This window comes from Umbelopsis ramanniana (genome assembly GCF_025399195.1).
Source record: "Umbelopsis ramanniana AG unplaced genomic scaffold K450scaffold_65, whole genome shotgun sequence".
In the NCBI taxonomy this organism is placed as follows: domain Eukaryota; kingdom Fungi; phylum Mucoromycota; class Umbelopsidomycetes; order Umbelopsidales; family Umbelopsidaceae; genus Umbelopsis; species Umbelopsis ramanniana.
The window spans coordinates 48,650-66,695 of record NW_026252151.1 but is presented as its reverse complement, the minus strand read 5'-3'; the positions used below and the strand labels follow the sequence as shown (position 1 = coordinate 66,695).

Genomic DNA, 18,046 nt, shown 5'->3' with positions numbered 1-18,046 from the left:
ATGCGTACGAGGACCTTAACAGTGTTCCATTTAAGCTAGTTTCACTTAACTTACCGCGTAGCTGAATGACGCACGCTGCGATATATACACAAATTTACCTTCTTTTCGACAGCATACTTTACTGAAGCCAACCACTCCTCTAGGGCGGTGCTGTGTTGATGAATAATATTGTTTCCAGTTATAGACGCTACCTGGATCTTTTCTTAAAATGCACAGCGCTAAGCTTGTTGGGTTGATCAGTAAGGGGATTCTGGTGTCCTTTTTCACAAAAGAGACACAGTGAATAAGGTCTATAGCTAGTACTGATGAATTAATTCTATATGAAGCGATAAGACAACCCAAAAAAATCCTTTTTTTTTAAAAAATTTGCTGCATGCCAAATAGACTGAAGCTGCTTAACTTGTGGCATTTCCATTCATAGCCTATAAGAATAAAGAAAGCTCGAACAAGAAATTCCGATGGCGAAACACTTTCAAAAGTATTGCAACATGTCAAGCTATGCGACACCTAAACACGCCGCCGAAGGTACATGATGAGCTTTCTATTTCCTTTGTATCATGCAAGAGGTTGGCCAAAAATTGGATGTGCCGAGCCTCCAACTTAATCCGCAAACAAGCGATTTTTTTATACATAAAAAAAAAATAACATTTGTGCCAGACCTCGAGCGGCATTGGTTGCCACCACGATGATGTTGCACCTTGATTTTTAATCAATGAATATAAAATACGGATGCTTTCGTGGGCTTTTAGAATTTATTTTCGGAACAAAATTTCAGAATGTCAAAAAAGTGTGCAGTAATCTTTGGTGCCAATGGTATTAGTGGTATCGCCATGACGAAGGTTCTACTAGCCAGTAACGAATGGGGTCCAATCATCTGCGTTTCCCGCAGACCACCGCAGCTAGAGGAAGCCGCCAACGACAGCAGAATTCACTTTGTGTCCATTGACATGGTACAATCTTCTGCGGACGATTTGGCAAGCAAGCTTTCTGCAGCCGGAGCAGCCGTTGCTCAGCACGCCTTTTTCTATGCATACGTTGAGAAACAAGACTTCAATGAATTGAACGATATCAACAACATGCTGTTGGAAAAAGCATTACATGCATTGGGTCTTGTTTCGCCAAAACTCAAGTCTTTCATGCTACAGACGGGATCCAAGGTATTTTCATGCGCGCCATTTAATTGGGCCAGTACTTTTAACGTTGTTACTGCCTTCAGTATTATGGCTGCCATTTAGGTGGAGCCGAAATGGTCCAAGACTATCCTTGGAAAGAAGATGCTCCTAGACTTTGTAAGAGATACTTCCATTACGACCAAGAAGATTTTCTGCAGACTTATGCCACAAACAAAAATTGGAGGTACCTCATTACTCGACCCAATGTCATCTTGGGAGTATCCAAAGGTAAGGTGAATTCATTCAGTAGAACGAACTGATTTTAACGCTTTACAAATTTGTAGGCAACTACATGAATTTTGCGGTCTCCATTGCTTTGTATGCAAGCTTGCAAAAGAATCTTAAAAGGGATTTCATCTGGCCTGGTAACGAAATCGAGTACACCACTCACTTTGACCATTCTACCGCCGACAACAACAGTAGATTCCAACTCTACATAAGCGTGAACGATAAAGTTCCCAGTGGTGCTTACAATATCAAAGACAATGACAAAACAACATTTTCTGAGCTTTGGCCAAAGATTGCAGAGTAAGGAGATGACGGAAGTGCTGTTCCCGTAATTAGATATCGTAATTTTGAGCATGCAAGTCTTTCTTTAGATATTTTGGACTTAGCATCCCTGACCCTCACTTCAAGGATGAGAAAGCGAAGCATCCCAAAGAACAGTCCACGTACTGTCAAATGCCGTTAACGAAATACGCTTTTGAAAATAAGGAACAATGGCACGAAATTGCTAAGAAGCATAACTTGGATCCATCTGCTTATGATTACGGTAAGCATTGTTTGGAAGCAGCAGCATTGGATGGCATTTATTGACGTCAAACTGATATTTTTTATTTGTAAAGCAACATGGGAGTTTGTTGGTATGTTATTGGGCTGAGTATGGGAAATTAGGCATCGGCCCCCGCACTAATACGTCTGCCAACAGATGGTGTCACTGGCCGAACTTGGCCAGATTACCTTTCCATGGAAAAGGCCAGGCAATATGGCTGGAAAGAAGAACTAGACACAATACAGAGCTACTATGAAGTATTTGATGAACTGAAGAAGATGAAGATCATTCCAGAGTAGCTATCCAGCCAGTTTTTTTTTTTTTGCGTAAACTACGAAGAAAAAAAAAAAGCGATATGCCAATAGTCAGCGATTTTTGCAATAAAACTCTAAATTTGGCCTTGCCAGTCAATTTTCATTTTCCTCCTTGTTGACGCACAAATAACAATAGCAATGCCTGACAACCTGTTACTCGACAATGGCCAAGGAGTGATCGATCCCGATACTTACTTTGAAACAAACAGTCCTCCTTCAAATCTGAATGAATATGACGAAAAGACATCTGAATTTGTAAAGTACCACGGTGCTCGAGGCACGCCAGTTGTACTCATCACCGTAAGCTGCAACACTTTCTCTTTGTTTTAATATGTAGTCTACATTGCTCTCACTCACCCGCCTTGGAACTTGTATTTTCTAGAGTGGTGGTACTATGGTTCCACTAGAAAACCAGACTGTGCGGTTTATTGACAACTTCAGTGCCGGAACGCGCGGGGCTGTCTCAGCGGAAAAGTTTCTAGAGAATGGCTATGCTGTGATTTTCATGCACCGTCAGTTCAGTCTTCAACCCTACAGTAGACACTATACACACTCAGCAAACGGTTTTCTGGATTACATGACCTTGAATGAAGAGGGTAAAATCGAAGGTAAGTTTGGATACTTTTTATATGGTTTAAGATGAGTGTGAGAAACTGACATGTTTCCCATTCTGACAGTTGACGCAAAATACGCACCTTCCATGACCGAAACTTTAGTGAAATACAACAAAGCGCGCAACAACAACATGCTGCTTTTGGTCGACTTCGTTACTCTTAGTGATTACTTGTTCAAATTGAAGAGCTTTACCAGGATAATGGCTACGCTAGGTCGAAGTGCCATGTATTATCTTGCAGCAGCCGTGAGCGACTTCTTTATTCCCGTTGAAAAGATGGTAATTATACGCAGAGAGTTAATACTGTTGAGAAATAATGTGCCCAAACTGACTGACACTCATAGGCCGAGCACAAGATCCAGTCAAGAGACGGAGCATTGACATTGACTTTAGACCAAGTTCCCAAATTTCTCAAGCCTTTGGTTAGCGTATGGGCGAGTAATGGCCTGATTGTGTCGTTCAAGGTTAGTGACATCGTAAATTGGATTATGACAGTGTGTAGGGTGGAGCTAACTTTCATGCAAAACTCCTTTAGTTGGAGACAGATGGAAACTTGTTGGTACCAAAGGCTAGACAAGCGTTAGAGAAATACGGACATCAAATTGTCATTGGCAATATGCTCTCCACTCGCAAAAAGACAGTGACCTTCATTACACAGGACTCAGAACGTGTCATGTCATTGGATCAAGAAGAGTTGGATAAGGATGTTGAAATTGAGAGCAAGATTGTACCGGAATTAATTAGATACCATAGAGCATGGATAAACCATGGAACATTAGATGTATAATGATCACTTTTTTATTTTGAAGTTACTAACATATTAAATAAGGCTATTCCTTGAAGATGAATGCATCCGCGTCCATGTTTTTTCGGCCTCCGTAAAAATAAGTGCCAGAAAAACGGCGTTTGAATTTTGGACGCTGGGCTCGCCAAAAAGTCTGTCCTTTGTCATGTCGAAATTGGTGGCAAAGTCATTGCAAGGATTTAATGTAGTCACCGTACAAGGTCGACATTACCGAGTGGCCGCTGCCTCGATGGACTACCAAGGGGATCGCGCACCTGCTAGTAAACCAGGTATGCTTTTGTGAATATAGTAGATTTCGTTGCAGCAAGCTAATTCATCGTGGTACTTGCAGAGAAACGACATCCCGAAAGCCAAGTGGAAGACGACACTGAACTACATACCTGGGTTGAGCACCCAGTGTCCCGATCGATGCATGGGTACATCATAGGTGATACATCGTTACGACAGAAGCAAAAATTTCATCGGAGGCGTCTGACATTTTTTTTTCATCTCCTCATAGGCAAAGGAGGCAGTACACTGAAGCGCTTGAAACATGAAACCGGCACTCGTATTGATGTTGTCAAAGGAGAGGATTTTGTCAAGATCAAAGGCACAGATGAAAACATCGAACAAGCGCGACAAGCCATCGACGCATTGGTAAAAGAGGTACAACTTTCTTTTCGTCTACATGCATTCACCATACTACACTTTCTGACTTGAATGCAGTCTATTGACAAAGCACAAGCGACCCACTTCTTAGCTTTCCCGATCCAGTCGCCATTAGTCTCACGCAGGCTGGAAGAGTTTTACAAAATACTAGGATCACCCAGTTTCAAAGAAGATGGTATCACGCCAGAATCCATAGCGCCTATACCGTCATTGCACATCACCCTTGGCGTCATGAAATTAATGGGACAAAGTGAAATTGAAGCGGCAGTGAGGTTTCTAAAGGAATCGGCAGCAGAGACGATCAACCAACTGATTGGTGAACGAGGACTGACTGTTCGATTAAAGAAGTTAGATATAATGCAAGGCGAGCCTGGTAAGTTTAATGTCGATCTATTGATGCATAGATGGCGTTCTCATTGTTCTGCTTTTGTATTGACAGCCAAAGCGCGGGTACTATACATTCACATCCAAGATGAATCTGAGAACAAGATATTGAACGAGCTTTGTGGTGAGTAGATGCTATGTAGCTGTGCTGTATGTTGAATAACAAGCTGACCAAGAGCTTTGAAAACAGCAAGTTTACGTAACCAAATGATGGAGGCTGGCTTGTTGGAAAAAGAAAAACGACCATATAAGGTGAGTGAGGCTGTACCATAAGGTAGATGGCGCTATTGCTAACTGCAGGAACCTATTTCTGGTAGATGCATATGACCCTAATCAAGAAAACCGGCACCAAGCCGAAACACCATCATGAAGAAGAGGAAGAAGCTCAGTCGGACAGCCATGGCTGGTTTGATGCTCGGGGTCTTTTGAAAGAGTTTCGAGGCATGGACCTTGGCACAGTGACGTTAGACAGCGTTCATATTATGAAGATGGGACAGAACAAATTAGGACAGTATAAGAGTGAAGGGGCTGTGATGTTGGACAGCGCATTGTAATCTTTATTGATGGGAACCAGCCCTCCCTCATTGTACGTAACTGATTGTTCAAGGGCAACAAGAATAGTCAACATCATTAAACAGCAGATGGTGAAAGGAAAAAAAAAAAAAAAAACCACCAAAGCAAAACTAATCCGTAGGCTCATGCTTAATATCTGATCCAGAGGACGAAGAATCGGAAGATGATAAAGACGGTGAAAAGGCTGGGTTTGGTCGAGATAATACAGGAGCAGAGTTTTGTTGTGGAGGGATGTGTTTAGCAAAGGTTGTATTAATGGGCGGTAAAAACGGTTTGTTCGATCTGGAATCATGCAGGGAATTGGCGCGGTTCAGCTGTCGGCCTTTTTGGATTTTAGCTTTCAAGGCTTCCATGACTTGATCATGAGAAGGAGTTGGACGATTAACTCCATGGGTATCAAAGTGATTAGCACGCGAGCGTTTACGAGGACTAGAGGTTTCAGGGGAGATGGGCGATAGTTGTTGTTGATGTGTAGCGGTGGGAATGCTATGAGGAGATAAATGCTGTTGGATGGGTGGTAAAATAGTAGGTGAAGAGTGCATGGATGAAGGTGTTGCGTAAGTCTCTGATTCTTTGCCAGTAATACGAGCAAGCAATTGTTGCTGTAATGGCACTAAGGTCGGCTCTGTCCGATGTTGTCGACTTTGCTCTCTAGCAAGTTCTAAGTCCAAGTACTTTAGCTGTATCCTGGCTTGCTCCACTCTTAAAGTTTCTTCTGCAGCTCGTTTCTAAATCTCTCGAGTGTTAGATGAATATGAATGGGATCATTGGCAAAAGGGTATATAATTTCCCAAACCTTATCTTCCTCAGCTTTGGCTGCCAAGACGTGCTTCATAAGTTCTTTATCATCGCGATACTTGTCCAAGATTTCCTTGATGGAGATGTCTGCATAATTGGCATGAGCGGAGGAAGGCGGTATTGAAGTGGACGGAGCATGCTGGTTGGAGGGCGGCCATGCAAATGAATGCCCTCTTGAATTGGTAGGTGATGACATGTTGTAAGACAGTGCTGCCAACAAAAAAAAAAAAATAGAAAGGAAAGAAGACTGGTCTAACAACTTTCCAAATCCCAAAAATCTGGTTTATAATAAATTGAGAATTTTTATATAAGTTGCCGCTGCGTAATGACAAAAATAAAATTGGAGGTTATGGGACCCAAAGGTTAATAATACTGTAAAATGATACATTGGAAAAGTGGTATAAAATATGATGAAGAACGATCGAAAGAGATATATAATGGAATTATGTATAGATAGTATATGAGAAAAAAAAAAAGGAAGGGGAAGCTTTCAATCTTGCTCTTTGTACAGATGGGATAAACCGTGGAAACTGTGCCATCTGTTTAAGGATGGTTTGCCTGGATCATTCATATCGTAAAATGATGGCGGTGTATAAGTAGATCGTTGTGAAACAGGGGAAATAGATGGTGGTGGGGTTGGAATTCCGCCGTTCATTGGGAAGAACGGGGCAGCACTATAAGATAGTCGTTGGGTGGGTATGGGGTCTTCTTCTTCAGTGGACATCGATACCGGACTGGCATTGACACTGGTTCGATGATGGTGAACATACTGCATGGTCAAACTTGGGTTCGACGCCATGCGGGGCATCTTTCTAGTGTTACCGCTAATTTGCAGTTGTTGCTGCGTTTGTTCCACTAAGCCATCCATCGACATAGCTTTGGGTCGATAGCGTGGATTATCGTAGAGTTTGCCACCCTGTCGGAACTCTTGATCCATCATATTGAGTTTCAATAGATGATCTCCATACCGTTGAAGTTCAGGTATCGATATACTCAAACTGAACTTGTTGATGACTAGAAACTCCAGTTCAAGGCTATTCAGTTCCGAAACAGGTAAGCCACCCACCTTGGCATAGCGGGAGTTGGTATAAAACACATCGTCAAAATATTTACTGGCGACGGTGATACCAGCAATAATCAGCCGATGAATATTATAACTATCAATTTTAAACGGTTTGCCAGTCAGACTGAGAGTATTTTTGCTCATTCGATCAAAGTAGACCAACAAGCTTAAGAAACTTTCGTTCTGACAAGGGCAATATTTGGCTATTCGCGTAAGATACGACTGGATATCAACGGAGGGTATCGACCGGGCATGAAACCTAGTATAGTTGGACCGTCGTGGGCTGTTGCTTAGTTGATCATTAGCTCGAGTCATGCGTTCAAGTAAAAAAGCCAAAGCTTTGATAGTTTCTGCTGTGGGGTATTGTGCAAGGTCGAACGTCGTCGTTGACCGCATGATGCATTGACGAATGGGATGATGTGTGTGTGTGGGTACAACAAGGGCCAACCCAGCAATTGCAAAATTCCCAATTTCCAAAGCAGTGACTGCTGCGAGAAAATGACCCCCATACAGAAGACCATGCTTTGGAGCCACCCTTTCCTTACTATTAATTCATTATGACTATCGTCATGAAAGGTGACGATAGTTAAGGTACAGATTCATTTTATGCAAAATGCATTGGAACAAAGCTATATTAGAAAGGACAGATTGTATTGTAAGTTTAGTATAAATTATATCTTCACACTTTCCTGGCTACCACCCAAACAAGTATGTGGTGCTTAATGAACAGATTGTGTAAATCGCTACTTTGCTCTTTTCTTTTATGCGTTTCAACCGTCTTCATTACTACAATATGCATCATAGCCGGTGGCTGTAGCCCAATTCAGCATTTGTTACGGTCACACTGGACAACCCGCTTCGTCCGTATTCCAAATTAGATGACATCCGGAAGCTATCAGTAAATATTGACATGGTATCTATAGAAGTCATCTTTCAATAGAAGTCGTCTCGTTCAGTTCAAGCGTATAAGCAGCGATTTCAGTGATGACGTCTTTTGGCAACCAGAGTCTCTTTGGGATTGGGGAATTCCCAGTCAGCCAGCCAGAATTTTTTTTTTTTTTTTTCGTGAGGTCGCCTTACCGCAGAGATTCAGATCGTTCCTGCATTGAGACCCCAATTTTTCGTCCTTTCGGCATGTTTGGAAACTTCTCTTCAAGTCAACCAGCTGCCTCCACACCGTTGTTTGGAGGAGCTAACACTGCCTCATCACCCTTTGGCTCAACGCAATCCACTACTACCACCAATGCTCCGTTGTTTGGAGCATCCGCTTCCACAACACCAACGCCTGCATCTAATTCAATGTTTGGAGCTACTCCTGCAGCAACCACCACCACAACCGCACCACTCTTTGGAAACGCGTCGACCGGCGCAGCGTCAGCAGCTACATTTGGTAGCAGTTTGACGGTTCCAACCAACTCCCCATTTGGTTCCACCGCGTCTGGTCTCAATACCAGTGGCACTACTTCTTCACCCTTTGGCGCCGCTTCTAAGCCTACCACCAGCACACCGTTGTTTGGTGCAGCAAATACCACAACACCTGCCACATCTGGATTTTCTTTTGGTGGCGCAGCTGCATCAACCGCTACAACTACACCCTCCCTTTCATCGTTCAGTGCAGCTCCCGCAGTTGAGGCGAAATCTGCCTTGTCTGACGGCACTGTACCGCATTACACCATTGGTCCTCATTCAATTATGCGACAGACAGCTCCTCCCCCTTCGTCGTCTGCCGGCTTTATGCCAGCCAGCCAAAAGGAAGTCGAAACAAAATTATCCGCATCCGACATCTCGACAAAACCACATACTCCTACGTTCCAGGAAAAGCGAACAGTATTACCAGGATTTTTAACTAGCGTCGGATCATCTCCCAAGTCAGAAATAGTCTCTAAAGTCGGTGGTGATGGAGTGACCAAAAGGTAAAATTAACTGGCATATGCAAACAACCGGTATGTGATCTGAGTTTGTTCATTCATTTTACTTAATCACATAGTACTGGAGCTGCATCAAGCTCAACTTCATCTGGGTTGTTTGGCTCGACAGGTCAAGATTATGGGTACGGAAGTAGAAAGCAAGCATTTGATGCATCCGATGATAATGAAGCTCCTCCAATGCTCTCGATGTGGGAAATTGGTGTTCATCAACCAGCTCCCAATGCATTCCCATCGCGACCACTTGGTATGGGATACTCTTGGAATTCCTTGGCATCCAATAAATTAGGTACTTCGACAAGCGCTCCTACTGGTACTGCTAATGAGATAATGTAAGCTCCATCAACAACGGTCGGCATGTCTTGGTGCATTTCTTGATATTCATTTTACTCCCATTCGTTGATAGGCAAGCTCCCACATCATCCACAATGGCAAGCTTTGGACAAAACTCCTTTGCTTCATCCAATAACGAATACCCATCCACCAGCTATTCCGACTCGGATCAAGCAACCATCAACGTTTGCGGTTTCCCTCCAAGCATGACTTCATATATCTTGGATCACTTTAGACAATATGGTGAAATACTTGATTACCGTAATTCAGGTTCTAACTGGATGACTATCACCTACAGTACACGATTGTCTGCACAAAAGGCCCTCAGTCGAAACGGCAAGATTATCGGAGGCAACTGCATGATTGGTGTCTCCCCTGCAAACCAGCAGAATGTCTTTGGTGCAGTCACATCACCTGAACTCAGCAAAGACGATAAGGCTACCGGTAAACCGCTAGTAGGACGACCGATTCAAGTAGATCGCACTGGGCAAATTTGGCGCCCCAGTGGACTTGGTAGCGGTCGAGCTGGTCCCAGCGCTACAATGGCCAATGGACAAAACCATAATGCTAGTCATGTTGTTGGTGGAGTACTTGCCCATGCTAAGGATGCGTTGTTTGCCTGGTAGAATTAATGAGCCGTCTTACACGGGGTTTTAAATATAATAAACTGAAATGTGATTGGTCCAAATGTTTGAGTCAGACTTGCAAGTGGTAACCAGCCGTCGTTAAGATTGGCTAAAGCGTAGATCGCATCGCTGGAAGACTATAAAAGCCCGGATTCAATGAACTTTTTCGTTTCACTTACAAGCTTTTTCTTAAAAAAAAATTATCTTGTTGAAGAACACCTTGGACTTCTTCCTGGCGTCGACTTGCATTTTGCACCTATTCAATTCGTTCAGTTCTATATAACCAGCCATGTCGGACACCGTCGTATCCCAAGTTCAATTGTTTAAGAGTAAGAACGCACCATGGATAGTTTGCTATCCATTTACAACAAAGCCCCTAACCTGTGCCTGTCCATTTAGATCACTTCATAGCCGGAGCAGTCAGTCTGTCGTTTTCTTACTCATGCATGCACCCTCTCGATACCATTAAGACTCGAATCCAAGCCAATACATCGTCCAGCAGCCTTAGAGCGGTCTTTACTCGAGAGACCGCACGATCTCTCGGAAAGGGATTTTTTGCCAGTGTAGTGGGAGCAGCTGGTCAAGGTGGTGCTCGATTCAGTACCTATGAATACTGCAAGAGCCACTTGCTGCCAAAGAAGGGACAGGCTGCTTCAGTCGGTCAGCTTGGTGTGATTCCTGCCACGGCCCTTTCAGCGGTGATTGGAGATTTAGCGTCAAGCGTGGTCAAAGTTCCTCGCGAAGTGGTTACAGCCAAGTAAGTTGCAATCTGATTGGCTCATAAAAGTAGGAGATAGATTGATAACTGACTGAATTTTGATTTGCCAATAACAGATTACAAACCGACTACTACGCCAATTTCTCACAAAAACCTACCACTGGATTTGTGATTCGCCAAACCTTGCTGGAAGAAGGCCCCCGTGGTCTTTTCAAGGGCTTCTGGGCTATTGCGGCTAGAGACAGTCCGTTCATGGTCATTTTGCTGGTGTCTTACGAAAACTTCAAGGCCCTGCATCATCGATCAGTCAAACGCGATTTGTTGGATCGAGTCAAGCGAAACCACCCTCACGTCGTCGCCACTGCCGCCTTGGAAGATATTGAAATCGACATCCCCACCTTTAAATCTATCATGTTCGGCGGAGTTTCAGGTTTCTTGGCTGGTTATTTCACCACACCTATGGATGTTTTGCGAACCAAAATGATTACCAACAAACGGGTTGCTGGCGTTGCTGCGCCAGTCACCGTCATGCAAACCGCTCGAACTATGTTGGATGCCGCAATGGAAACCAAGTCAACGGTCGGAAAGGTGAAGCGAGTATTTGGCTCCTTCTTCTCCGGTGCTATTCCTCGCTCTTTGTGGTGGTTTGGTATTTGTGGTATTTTCTTCCCTGGCTACGAATCTCTGAAAAGTATCATGGATCCAGTCTCTGATGAAGTCAAAGCTCAACGCCAACGTGAGCAAGAGCGAGTCTTGCGTAGCCTGGTCGAACAGCGATCCATATAGAATTTTATCCCCCTCTACTCATATTTTTTTGTCCTCTTCCGCCATTGTACAGTATTCACACCCCCCTTTTAAGCCATATTGGTTTTTATATAAAAGCACCCCCAGCATCTGATTTTATTAACGCAACATTATCAAGTATTGAGACTACACAAGCATCCTTCGCAACTGTTGTACTACTCATATAATTTCAAACCGCCATTGATTCCCATAGATTATTGTTTCTGAATATGCCTCGAACAATCAAATGACCACAATGGTCCACAGTTTATCTTCGGTAACTGCTTCTATTACCTTGTTCGCCTTGCCCAAGTACTTTACGCAGCCTAAGAATTGTTGAGTAGATGCGGGCATGTATCGTCTTTACCAGCCAGTCCTTTGCTTCATACGCCTTTCTTGATGCACTCGTGAAGCACAATTTTTCTCACATCTGTAACTTATATTGAAGACATGAAATTATCAGTTTGGCACCAAGTATCGCCTTTCAGCAGCAACAAAACAAGCTGTTGCAAGATGTACATTCAGTCTACTAGTTCTCTTTATGGCAATTAATTTACTCTCTCATAATCAATAACATATTGTTGACGCTATTTTGAATACTCATTCATTGATTGAATGAAGGATAGTTTATTTAAGCCATGTGGAAGTAGGAGTTGGTATCGCGTTAAGGCTGTCCTGAATTTTTTGTGCCAACCCCAAGTCACGTGGCCGACGCGCTCTATGCGTTTTGTGAGGGTTTCGTGATTTCGACCCAAATTGGCTATGCGAGTTTGACTTTTACTTCCATTGAATAACGCATCCTGGCCGATACCACTAACACTATCACTGAACCCTTCCGCCTCAGTGGGAATCACATGGCTGAAGAAAAGCCAAGTACCTGCATTGCCGCACAGCTGTGGGTGTCAGACCAAAGGTCTCGCTGGAATGATTTAGGGTCACTCCATTTGGCCGATATTGATTTGATGTTGGATAAACAGCTTCAATGGATATCTGACCACTCCAATATCGAGTAAGTTCCGTATTCACAACCTTTGACTGATCGATTGTGTGCATAGCCCTTACGCTCTGATTCAAACATTACCTTTAGATCTCTCTTGAAACTTGTACCGTCGAAAACCGACTCGATTTCACCAAACGTAACGACGTTATCTCAGCCCCTTGCGCCTGAATATACCCAGAATGTGGATTGTACAACAGAGAAGGAAGAGAAACATACTTCACCAGCGATGAACGTAGACGACGCTCCCCAATGTGATGAGCCGTGCAAGTCCGTTAATGACGACCTACAGATATCTACTGCGTCTGCGACCGTTGATGTCAAACCAGTTCGAGAAGAAAGGGACAAAGATACTGATCATTTCTTTATTGATGCTAATCAAAATCGAAACGATCCATGGAATGATGTAGAAGAATGCTTGTCATCGGAAATCATCAACATTGACGAAAATAAGCATAAAGAGGAGATAGCACAACTAGAAGCAGAATCCGTTCTGTTGGACGCCAAACCAAAGGAAAACGATGATTTTCTCCTTTCATGGCCAATTGTACCTCTCGCGGAGAAAACCAAGACATCCATTCCTGACAAGCTCGAGGATGGTGGATCTGAGAGTCATGCCGAGCACGCGGGTCCTCAGGAAACGGAAATAGAACAATCTGATTCTGCGCAAACTCCTGCAGTTGATCAACACGATACAAATGACAATGACATTGAATCTACACCAGTTACTGCAATTGATCAACACCATACAAATAGCAACGACATTGAGCCTGCGCAATCTGTTGAAGATATTTCACCTATAAACCCTTCTTCAAGTGAACATGATATTCTTAAGGACATCATCGATACAAACGACGTGGATGAAGTAGCAGCCGAACCGCAACCAAGATCAGCCCCAAGGTCGCCTGAGGCAGACGAGAATGAAGCAGCCTGCCAGCTAGAAAAATCCATACTCTATATTGAGAAATTGCAGGAAGATACAATTGTATCCGAAAAACCCCCTTCAAATTCTATGTTCATTATACCCTCTCTTGAATCTGGGTTGAACACAAACGCTTTCAAGTCAGATGCAAAGGATGATGTATTTGAGCCACAGGAATTCCATGATATACCTACCACGTCTGCGTTCACTGAGCCTTCCCCACCGGAACGTATAAACACCATCGTCGAGCTCTCGCCGGCACAAGAAAATATTCCACCAGGTACCACGCCATCTGTTACGCAGCCAAAACCTGTCAGTTCTGTTGGTTCCAGTGGTAGTCATTTCGATGATGACGACGATGATGAAGACGAGATAATTCTAGTTGGAGATAAGAGCAGCACACGGTTGTCACGACCGACGATTCGAAGGGTCTCTAAGATGGTAAAATTTTTGTTTCGAGATGAATGATATTTCGCAGTAAGAAATTCATCTAACTTTTTGCCCATAGCCCACAGTGGATAGGACTAGACCGGCAAGACGAACAGTACATGTTCCAGAAAGGCATGCCAAGCCCATCCGTACAATTACCACACCAATAACAAAATCAGATAATGAATCCGGCAAGGGACAACCTCAGTCATCTACAGAGCCGGCAACATCAAAGACCAAAACCCCTGTTGTTGACAAAGTCACATTGCCGCTGGACGAGCATGAAACTAGCAACATACTATGGGTTAGCAGTAGTGATCGACCCACCAGTCCTAAAAGCATTGACGAAAATCAAAGCAATTGTAGCAGCCTACCTGGCTCAACGCTCATGGCCAAGCTCCAAGGTGTTCATACTGACAAGTCATCGCCTTCAAAGCAAACATCTGAAGATGACAGTCCTATTGAGAAGTTGCAGAAAAGGTTAGACGAAGTCCTTCAAGATGTCGACCGAAACTCTGTCGAGATCAACAAATCGCTATCTGCACTCCATAAGCCAAGACAATACCCTAATTCCAAAATGGATATGACACGAAGTCGTTTACCCCACCATATGTCACCGACCATGTCACATCTCAAACGCCTCGAAGTCCAACAAGCCATGCATCATAAATTACAAGCGAAACTAATGAGTGTGCAACCTACATCGCATTCATCTATAAACAAAGACAAATACTCCACAAATGCACCTGTATACACTTCCGGCTGGCAAGCTCGTCCCGAAGTTTCAAAACATCAAACAGTACGAAAAAAGCGATTAGGGATACTGAACGGTATGAATGCAGAACGACTGAAACTGATGCAGCAGAGGAGCAAGCTGCAAGAACGGGATTTGCAAGGTTCTACTGCCAAAGGCGGTGGCAACTCTAATATAAGACCGGTAAGTACTCGGATCATTCCGCGCGATGTACATATTTCGACACTTTCTAATTCTATAGAACGCTGCCAATGCTCGGGACACGAGTAAAATGACATCATTGCATTCGTTTGCAAAATCCACGTTATCCACCCAGCTCAAGACGCACAAGCCTGTGGACAGCATAGCCAAAACACTCCATAGCGGATCCACCGTGAAACATTTGACTGTGAATGCGTCCAAAGCACATGAGTCAATACGGACGGTATGTTTTGCATGGAACCAACGACCGCTACAATAGCATTAACTAATGTGGGTATTGTTTATAGAAGCCCATGGCGCCAACTGATCGTCTGGCACCTGCTTCATACAGTAGTTCTCAACATGCCACCGATTCAGCCCCAGCTACTCCTTCCAAGAAAAATGCGCAACTCATACCCAATGCTGCTGCTGACAAAAACAAAGCTAGTCAAGAAGACGAGTAAGTGGGAAGAAGCGTTGTTCATGTTTTTTTTAGCGAAACCATGATTACTGATGGGGTACTATTTGCAGCGCAAGGCCACGGAAAAGACCTAAGCTTCCTATACCTGGATGGGCCATGAGCCCTGAACTGAAGAAAGCACTGGAAGAGCAATGTACACTTAATCCCGAAGAAATCTTTGGAAAAATGGCACCACTCCGGATTGAAGGTGAATTTTGTTTGTTGTTGTTATGTCGGATATGATTAAGCAGTGTTTCAGGTGTTGACCTTTATTTTTTATGTTGGTTGATTTGAGCAGACATCTTTACCAGCCGTAAAGCATAGCGATATGTGTAATATTAGCAGTTCATTGGATATTTAGATAGCATGTATTTGAGAACTTTTGTAAATAGAAACCACCAACGAAAACGTATAAGAAGGGGGATTTCCTTATTGAGAGAGTCACGAGAATTTGGGAGGCGCTGGTTCTGAGAGTCAAGAAATTGGTTGGGAAGCTGCTGCCGTGGAAGCTTGCTTGCTGAGTAACATGACTTTCATGGACCTGTGTAGAGCAGACGATCTATCGCCGCCTGCTACTCCTCCAGGATCCAGCGTATCCTCCTCTTCTCCTTCTCCTACATTGCTGACCCGGCCTCCGCAACGTTTGAGGCAGAATTACCCTGATCAATCATTTGCGGACATGCTCATTCAGCCTTCTGCATTGTTTTCAGGATGTGAACTCGATCATCTCCAGCAGGTCAAGGCTGCATTCCAACAAATGGACTCTCAACAAAAGCAATACTTTCTTTTTGAAATCTTAAATTGCTGCGATACCCAACAGCTCAACTTTGTCAGCTCCTACATTGCACCTCGCCTCAAAATTGACTTTCTCAAAGAACTTCCGATAGAAATATCACTATATATCCTATCCTTCATTGATGACCCAAAAACCTTGGCCCGCGCCTCTCGTGTGTCCACTTTTTGGAACTCTCTTCTCAAGGATGAAACTACTTGGAAGACATTATGTCATAAGCACCATTACAGGCGGCGAAACTCAACTATCAATGGTACATCTTTGCTTGGCCCTCCGGCTAGGCGTCTGGATTTTTCATACCGCGAATACTTTAAGCGGAAGTACAACATTGAAGCTGCCTGGGAGAATGGTGGCAAAGTGAGTACTTTCCTTGATAGCTTGGATCCCGGCTTAGTCACCAGTCTCCAATTTGACGACGACATCATCGTTGCTGGCTGCGATAATCACAAAATTGAAGTCTTTGATGCGAGATCTGGAACAAAATTGCGAACCATGGAAGGCCATGAAGGTGGTGTATGGGCACTTCAATTTTTCGGCTCTGGTGAGCCTGGTGATCATCGTATCCTTGCCTCGGGCGGCTGTGACAGGTAAAGTAGACTCATCCAACCTCCCTTTTACCCCATAAAACAGTCTACCTCCTGTCCTTCCACCACCGCTGACCGACCGGTTTCTTTTATCATATCATATTATAGAAATGTCCGCGTTTGGGATTTAGATACCGGCCGCCTCCTTCATGTCATGAGAGGACATACCTCAACCGTCCGTTGCCTAAAGCTTCGAGACAAGAACACGGCTGTCACTGGATCAAGGGATAACACGCTCCGTGTGTGGGACATTGAACGAGGCGTTCAAAAATTTGTACTTTTGGGACATCAAGCTTCCGTTCGATGTCTAGAGATTCATGGTAATCTCGCAGTGTCAGGCTCGTACGATTCCACAGCCCGTATTTGGGATTTAGACACCGGCCGATGTCGACATGTTTTATCTGGTCACTATTCACAAATCTATTCCATTGCTTTCGATGGCGAAAAGGTTATTACTGGTTCGCTCGATACTAGCATCCGAGTATGGAGTGCTGAAACTGGACAATGCATTGCTACCCTTCATGGTCACACTTCTCTTGTTGGCCAACTTCAGCTTAGTGGACATACACTAGTCAGCGGAGGGTCGGATGGATGCTTACGTGTTTGGGATCTCGATAGCTTGGAGTGTGTACACCGCATTTCCGCTCACGACAACTCAGTCACTTGTCTCCAGTTTGACGACCGACGTATCATTAGCGGAGGAAACGATGGTCGAACCAAACTTTGGGATATTAAGACCGGACGATTGATTCGCCATCTTACTCATCCCGCCAAAACTGTCTGGCGTCTTCAATTCACCGACACAAAAGCGGTAATTGTCATGCAACGACGAAGAAGTACCAACCCAGATGAAAGTCGAAGTGCCATGGAACTGCATAACTTTGATCTCTTGGCTGAAGACCCGTCTGTGGTCACGGCCGATGAAGATGTTGAGATGGCATGATGAAGTTTTCTACAAAAACCACAACCCTCCCTCCCTGTTCTGAAACTTGTATTGCATCTCATCGCCACTCTTCTGCTTGTGTTTCCCTTTCTTTCTTTCTACTGTACTTATTATCAACTTCAGATAACCCCCCCCGTCGTTTCTTTCAGCCAGGTTTCTTAATGGTTTTTCATCAACCAGCTGAAACATACCTCCCGCGTATTGTATCTGCTCTTTTTCTTTGTGTGTTCCCTGCTATTACTGTTTATATTACTCCTTTCTCACTTTTGTTTGTTGGCTTTGTTACTTGCCCATGGGGCATCCTTGTTTGGCTATTTTCTTCCGTTGTCATCAGCGTTTTTCAAAAAGCGTTTGTCATATATGTGTTGCTGCTGCCTTGGGAGAAATAAATCGCACGAGTCAGACTCAGTCTGTATGCAAACGATGAGGGTATACGATGTATACTACCGAAGGATGC

General features: G+C 43.9%; 10 protein-coding genes across 10 annotated transcripts; 8 read left to right on the top strand and 2 right to left on the bottom strand.

Annotated features, from left to right (window-relative positions):
- Positions 1-776: 776 nt before the first annotated feature.
- On the top strand, positions 777-2,249 carry K450DRAFT_302761 (uncharacterized protein; the record flags this gene model as incomplete). Its single annotated transcript, XM_051593779.1, has 6 exons — positions 777-1,157; positions 1,217-1,400; positions 1,457-1,700; positions 1,772-1,944; positions 2,018-2,035; positions 2,101-2,249. 6 exons carry the CDS (start codon positions 777-779, stop codon positions 2,241-2,243), a joined length of 1,143 nt encoding a protein of 380 aa, XP_051441406.1. The 3' UTR covers positions 2,244-2,249.
- Positions 2,250-2,377: 128 nt separating this feature from the next.
- K450DRAFT_257113 (uncharacterized protein) lies at positions 2,378-3,771 on the top strand. The gene is made up of 5 exons (XM_051591610.1): positions 2,378-2,558; positions 2,641-2,866; positions 2,936-3,150; positions 3,216-3,335; positions 3,407-3,771. Exons 1-5 carry the CDS (start codon positions 2,397-2,399, stop codon positions 3,656-3,658), a joined length of 975 nt encoding a protein of 324 aa, XP_051441405.1. The 5' UTR covers positions 2,378-2,396; the 3' UTR covers positions 3,659-3,771.
- Position 3,772: 1 nt separating this feature from the next.
- On the top strand, positions 3,773-5,327 carry K450DRAFT_257106 (uncharacterized protein). The gene is made up of 7 exons (XM_051591609.1): positions 3,773-3,945; positions 4,008-4,103; positions 4,176-4,321; positions 4,382-4,697; positions 4,764-4,832; positions 4,899-4,960; positions 5,026-5,327. Exons 1-7 carry the CDS (start codon positions 3,822-3,824, stop codon positions 5,260-5,262), a joined length of 1,050 nt encoding a protein of 349 aa, XP_051441404.1. The 5' UTR covers positions 3,773-3,821; the 3' UTR covers positions 5,263-5,327.
- On the bottom strand, positions 5,327-6,325 carry K450DRAFT_257104 (uncharacterized protein). The gene is made up of 2 exons (XM_051591608.1): positions 6,078-6,325; positions 5,327-6,009 (listed from the first exon to the last, which is right to left on the bottom strand). Exons 1-2 carry the CDS (start codon positions 6,273-6,275, stop codon positions 5,392-5,394), a joined length of 816 nt encoding a protein of 271 aa, XP_051441403.1. The 5' UTR covers positions 6,276-6,325; the 3' UTR covers positions 5,327-5,391.
- A 32-nt stretch (positions 6,326-6,357) lies between these two features.
- K450DRAFT_257103 (uncharacterized protein) lies at positions 6,358-7,921 on the bottom strand. Its single transcript, XM_051591607.1, has one exon. It carries the CDS (start codon positions 7,536-7,538, stop codon positions 6,570-6,572), a length of 969 nt encoding a protein of 322 aa, XP_051441402.1. The 5' UTR covers positions 7,539-7,921; the 3' UTR covers positions 6,358-6,569.
- Positions 7,922-8,201: 280 nt separating this feature from the next.
- Positions 8,202-9,153, top strand: K450DRAFT_257102 (uncharacterized protein). Its single transcript, XM_051591606.1, has one exon. It carries the CDS (start codon positions 8,277-8,279, stop codon positions 9,057-9,059), a length of 783 nt encoding a protein of 260 aa, XP_051441401.1. The 5' UTR covers positions 8,202-8,276; the 3' UTR covers positions 9,060-9,153.
- Positions 8,809-10,111, top strand: K450DRAFT_257098 (uncharacterized protein). Its single transcript, XM_051591605.1, has 3 exons — positions 8,809-9,085; positions 9,180-9,399; positions 9,474-10,111. The coding sequence occupies exons 1-3, from the start codon at positions 9,073-9,075 to the stop codon at positions 10,024-10,026; spliced, it is 786 nt and encodes a 261-aa protein (XP_051441400.1). The 5' UTR covers positions 8,809-9,072; the 3' UTR covers positions 10,027-10,111.
- A 107-nt stretch (positions 10,112-10,218) lies between these two features.
- K450DRAFT_257096 (uncharacterized protein) lies at positions 10,219-11,658 on the top strand. Its single transcript, XM_051591604.1, has 3 exons — positions 10,219-10,355; positions 10,426-10,783; positions 10,861-11,658. The coding sequence occupies exons 1-3, from the start codon at positions 10,316-10,318 to the stop codon at positions 11,528-11,530; spliced, it is 1,068 nt and encodes a 355-aa protein (XP_051441399.1). The 5' UTR covers positions 10,219-10,315; the 3' UTR covers positions 11,531-11,658.
- A 452-nt stretch (positions 11,659-12,110) lies between these two features.
- K450DRAFT_257088 (uncharacterized protein) lies at positions 12,111-15,690 on the top strand. The gene is made up of 6 exons (XM_051591603.1): positions 12,111-12,536; positions 12,615-13,887; positions 13,955-14,812; positions 14,871-15,053; positions 15,118-15,477; positions 15,568-15,690. Exons 1-5 carry the CDS (start codon positions 12,382-12,384, stop codon positions 15,271-15,273), a joined length of 2,625 nt encoding a protein of 874 aa, XP_051441398.1. The 5' UTR covers positions 12,111-12,381; the 3' UTR covers positions 15,274-15,477; positions 15,568-15,690.
- Positions 15,691-15,775: 85 nt separating this feature from the next.
- Positions 15,776-18,046, top strand: K450DRAFT_257083 (uncharacterized protein). Its single transcript, XM_051591602.1, has 2 exons — positions 15,776-16,649; positions 16,755-18,046. The coding sequence occupies exons 1-2, from the start codon at positions 15,796-15,798 to the stop codon at positions 17,587-17,589; spliced, it is 1,689 nt and encodes a 562-aa protein (XP_051441397.1). The 5' UTR covers positions 15,776-15,795; the 3' UTR covers positions 17,590-18,046.